This window comes from Lolium perenne, chromosome 6, assembly GCF_019359855.2.
Source record: "Lolium perenne isolate Kyuss_39 chromosome 6, Kyuss_2.0, whole genome shotgun sequence".
NCBI classification, from domain to species: domain Eukaryota; kingdom Viridiplantae; phylum Streptophyta; class Magnoliopsida; order Poales; family Poaceae; genus Lolium; species Lolium perenne.
The window spans coordinates 230,154,436-230,159,594 of record NC_067249.2 but is presented as its reverse complement, the minus strand read 5'-3'; the positions used below and the strand labels follow the sequence as shown (position 1 = coordinate 230,159,594).

Sequence of the window (5,159 nt, the reverse complement as noted above, 5' to 3'; positions counted from 1 at the left end):
GGTGTGTTATTCGTAGGCGTGCCCAAACGAATCAAATCAGATGGTTCTATTTCTCAACCTTTCTGACTTGCTCCTCCGGAACCAAGGTCGAAAGGATTGAAAAAGTCAGTCATTCACAACCACTGATGAAGGATTCCTCGAAAAGTTAAGGATTAGTAGTTCTTTTTCGAAATCGATTTCGAAAAAGAATGGATTCGGTCTTATACACATGACATATTCTAACCGTCCGGGACTTGATTGACCGAGAATCATCAAAACCTTGAATTTTTTTTTATCAAAAATTGTATATTTGTATTGTTGTGAACATTGGTGTGCTAATTTTGAAGATCCTATTTTCCATTGTTTCCTTCTTCAGAAGACGCTCTGTCGCGTCTCCGATTTGCGCTGGGATCACACCAGTTCAGGATGGTTTTAAATTACTCCTACTTTTTCTGAGGCTAGGAAACAGACCAAAGAGACGGGCCGCAGTGATCATATGGTAGCAGGTGTACTTGTACTCCGTCCCTTCACTAATCTCCAAGCTCGATCGGACTAAAGAATCATCGGAATAGGAAAATCCAATTAAAACCTGCCGCCAATTCCGGCGCCATGTTCAAACTCCGACGACAGCATAGCAGATGGCGAGCTAGGTAGAGCTGCACGCGGAGGCACCAACCGCGCGCGCAGGCCAAAGTCGTCGTCGCGTTGCATTATCTTTTTCGCGCGCTCCGGGATCAGATCCCACCCCGGCCAAGCTAGCCAATGGCGCCACTCCGAGTCAACTCCTCCGGCCTCCATGCCATCGTCACGACCTCGGTTCCGGCACCCCCATGACCCGGCCGTTTCGTCTTGGCCATGGGGACCCCGTCGCCGTTGCCTCCACTCCTCCTCCTTTCGCTCATCCTCGGCGCCCGACACGCCGCCGACGCCAGCACGGTCAGCACGGAGGTCATCACGCCGGACTTCTCGGCGTCTTACCTTCTGTTCATCGACACCTACGGCGTGTTCCTCCGGTCAAGGAGCGGCGCCTTCGAGGCCGCCGTGTACAACCCGGGCGGGCAGCACGACCGGTACTACCTCGCCGTGCTGCACGCGCCGTCCAAGACCTGCGTCTGGGTCGCCAACCGCGCCGCGCCCATCACCGACAACGCCACGCCGGTGCGCCTCACTTCCGCCGGGCTCGCCGCCGAGAACGCCAACGGGACGGCCGTCTGGTCCACCCCGAGGTTCTCTTCCCCGGTGGCCGCGCTCCGCCTGGACGACTACGGCAACCTCGCGCTCCTCGACGCCGACAACGCCACGCTCTGGCAGTCCTTCGACCTCCCCACGGACTCGCTCGTGTCCTCGCAGAGCCTCCCCGCCGGAGGGTCCCTGGCGTCGGTGGCCTCAGCATCGGACATGGATGAGGGCCCCTACCGCCTCAACGTCACCACCGCCGACGCCGTGCTGTCGTGGTCGGGGTCCCTGTACTGGCGCCTCTCCAACGACGCCATCTCCGTCAAGGACCGCGACGGCACGGTCGCGCACATGACCGTGAACGGCACAGGGATCTACCTCCTCGCGGCGGACGGCGCCGTCATCATTCGGGTCGCCATGCCACCGGCCGAGCTTCGAATCGTCCAGCTGGGCGTGGACGGGAAGCTGCGGATCTCGAGCTTCGCGTCCGCGAACGCGTCGGCGTCGCCGATGGACGGCGGGATCGTGACGCCGAGCAGGGGGTGCGACCTGCCGCTCTCGTGCGGCGCGCTCGGCCTCTGCACGCCCAACGGCAACGCCACCGCCTGCACGTGCCCGCGGCTCTTCGCGACGTCGCACGACAACGGCTGCGCGCCGTCTGACGGCTCCTCGTCGCTGCCCGCCGGCTCCTGCGGCAGCGCTGGCGGTGCTGGTGGCAACTTGGCGATCACGTATCTCCCCCTTGGCAGTGGCATTGCTTACTACGGTAACAAGTTCTCGCCGCCGGCCGTGGCCGGCTCCAACGCGTCGTCGTGCCAGAAACTATGCACCGGCAACTGCTCCTGCCTCGGCTACTTCTACGACGACTCCTCGCGATCTTGCTACCTCGCGCAGCACCAGCTTGGCTCTTTCATAAGCACCAACGCCACCAGTGCCGCCGGCATGTCCGGGTACATCAAGGTCCAGAGCTCGCAGTCACCAAGTTCGTCGTCGGACGACAGTTCGTCTTCCAACAAAACACTCATCGCCATCCTGCTGCCTACCGTCATCGCGTTCGTGCTCATCGTCGTCGTCGGCGCCATCGTCATCGTGTCGTGGCGCAAGAAGGAGCGGCGCGCGGGGAGGCGCCCTTCGGGGCCCAACAGGGACGTGCAGCTCAGGCGGCAGCCTCGCTCGCCAGGGTCTGCCTCGGCTCACCTCGTGCGCGACCTGGACAGCGAGGACGACGCCGACGATTTCGTCATCCCCGGCCTCCCGACCAGGTTCACGCATCAGGAGATCGAGGATATGACCAACAGCTACCGCACCAAGATCGGCGCTGGCGGGTTCGGCGCCGTGTACAAGGGCGAGCTCCCGGACGGGTCGCTGGTGGCCGTGAAGAGGATCGAGGGCGTCGGGACGCAGGGGAAGCGCGAGTTCTGCACGGAGATCGCCGTGATCGGCAACATCCACCACGTCAATCTTGTCCGCCTCAGGGGATTCTGCACCGAGGGCCAGCGCCGTCTCCTCGTGTACGAGTACATGAACCGCGGCTCGCTCGATAGGCCCCTGTTCCGGCCGACGGGACCTCTGCTCGAGTGGAAGGAGCGGGTGGACATTGCCGTCGGCGCCGCGAGGGGCCTCGCCTACCTGCACTTCGGCTGCAACCAGAGGATCATCCACTGCGACGTGAAGCCGGAGAACATCCTCCTCGCCGACGGCGGGCAGGTGAAGATCGCTGACTTCGGGCTCGCCAAATTCCTCACGCCTGAGCAGTCGGGCCTCTTCACGACGATGCGGGGCACGCGTGGGTACCTTGCGCCGGAGTGGCTCACCAACACGGCCATCACCGACCGCACAGACGTATACGGTTTCGGCATGGTGCTCCTGGAGCTGGTGCACGGCCGCAAGAACCGTAGCGAGCACGTGAGCGACGGCACCGGCGGCGGCGAGGACTCCATTATTAATACCTCGAGCGGCGGCACGGCGGGGAGCTCGTCGCGGAGCGCGAGGAACGACTACTTCCCGCTGGTGGCGCTGGAGGGGCACGAGGCGGGGCGGTACACGGAGCTGGCCGACGCGCGGCTGGAGGGGCGGGTGGTGGCCAAGGAGGTGGAGAGGATGGTGAAGGTGGCGCTTTGTTGCCTGCACGAGGACCCTCAGACGCGGCCGAGCATGGCGGTGGTGGCCGGCATGCTCGAGGGCACCATGGAGCTGCGCGAGCCGCGCGCGCAGGCGCTCGGGTTCCTCCGGCTGTACGGCCGCGGGTTCGCCGGGCCGTCCGACGGGAATATCATCAAGCAGGTAATAGTGAGTGGCGCCGTGGCAGCTGATCGCATTCGGTCGGAGGCGACGATGACGACGATGAGCGGGTGGCCGTCGTACATGTCGTCGACGCAGCTGTCCGAGCCGAGATAGCGCGCGTGAACTGGATGACTTTGCCCCTAGTGCTTACTGCTTAGGTCGTACCCCACGATTTGTTATTGACTAGCCTGATTGATCCTTGGTAGAACAGAACAGAGGGATTGAGCTGATTGTGAGCTCTTCATTGTTGTATCTCTGCAATTTTGATGTGGTGTGCTCTTTGCAATAATTTTGTTTACATAGAAGTCTTGATATAAGCTCGGCTTTGAATCGACCAAGCCAACAATTGACTATGAAAGAGACCATAAGTTACAACACACACACAAATCATACCCTGAAACAAACAATAGAAGACAACACAAAAAGAACGCCAAGCCGAAGCGTCAACTTGATCGAGGTTGAGGGAATCTTGTCTTTTGTTGCACCTGAGCTATTACGCCCATGTTCACTCCAACAAACCTCCACCACACCAAAACTATAGTCCAAGGTGGAACTCGACGACAGGCCAACAACATGGCGGGGTTGTGTATAAATAGCCATGCCGATGTTGCGAGAGGGTTGCGACACCAGAGAGAGAACAAAGGGTGACCCACAAGACACTACAAGAGAAGCTTGCCCAAAGCGAGGCCACCAAGAGGAGCAGCTTGAGGCAGAGGGACGCACTCGATCAATTTGGACCAAGGATGAACATCGAGATGCCTTCAAGAAGGAAACGACACCTGGCGGTGATGACGTTGAGATTTTCACAATTACAAGTGGATTGCAATTTAAAAAAAGTTTTGTTCTCGTAGCAAAAAGTGGGTAGTAAAAGATATTTTTTCACTTACAAATGTATTGCAACTAAAAAGTTTCTTGTTACATCCCGGCTGCAACTAAGATTTCCAAGTTGGTTTCAACTAAGAGAAAGCATTATCTCAAGTAATACAAAATGTACCGTGAACTTTACTTGAAAATTAAGCTAATTGTGTGTCGAGAGATTATTAGAAGCACCCATGTCTTCTTTTAGTTCCTAATCACCTAAAATTCCTCATCTCCTAGCCTAAAAATAGACCGAAATAGTATTTGTCGTCGTGGTGAATAGACAGATGCCATAGGATGGCTTAAGTTGGGGCCGAATGGGCGTTAGAGGATTCGGGTGAGGGTTTTTGGTAAGGATGGGATGGATCTCCTAAGAACTTGGCCTTGGCCAGAGGTAGAAGAAGAAGAACACAAGAGCTTTCTCCCCTTCAGATCTCTCTTTTCATTGATCACAAGAGGTTACAGGTTTCTGCATAACATGGGTGCGTATGCTCCCTATATTTTGAAATGCATTTTACATACATTTTGAATTTCAAAAAAAATGGAACAAAAGTTTGCATGTACATCTTCACGTGCTACGCGCTCACAAAGTCGTTTCATAAAAAATCGATTTGTTATTTGACGTGTGTAAAAAGGACAAAACTCAGTGCTAAAAATAATGCTTTTCATAAGATAAGTTTTCTCTTTTTTACTTAGATCATACAAAATATTGTTTTTTCGTGAAACTTGATGAACGCACATATATTATGGAGATGTACATGTAAAAAAATTTGTTAAATATTTTTAACACTTCGAAATATGATTTTTTGGTAGAGGGAGCATACGCACCCGGAAGCCGAATTGAATTTCCTCCTCTAGCTCTT

The 5,159-nt window shown here is 55.9% G+C and overlaps 1 protein-coding gene across 1 annotated transcript; it reads left to right on the top strand.

Annotated features, from left to right (window-relative positions):
- Positions 1 to 595: 595 nt before the first annotated feature.
- On the top strand, positions 596 to 3,743 carry LOC127305945 (G-type lectin S-receptor-like serine/threonine-protein kinase At5g35370). The gene has a single exon (XM_051336541.2). It carries the CDS (start codon positions 835 to 837, stop codon positions 3,550 to 3,552), a length of 2,718 nt encoding a protein of 905 aa, XP_051192501.1. The 5' UTR covers positions 596 to 834; the 3' UTR covers positions 3,553 to 3,743.
- The last annotated feature ends 1,416 nt before the right edge of the window (positions 3,744 to 5,159 follow it).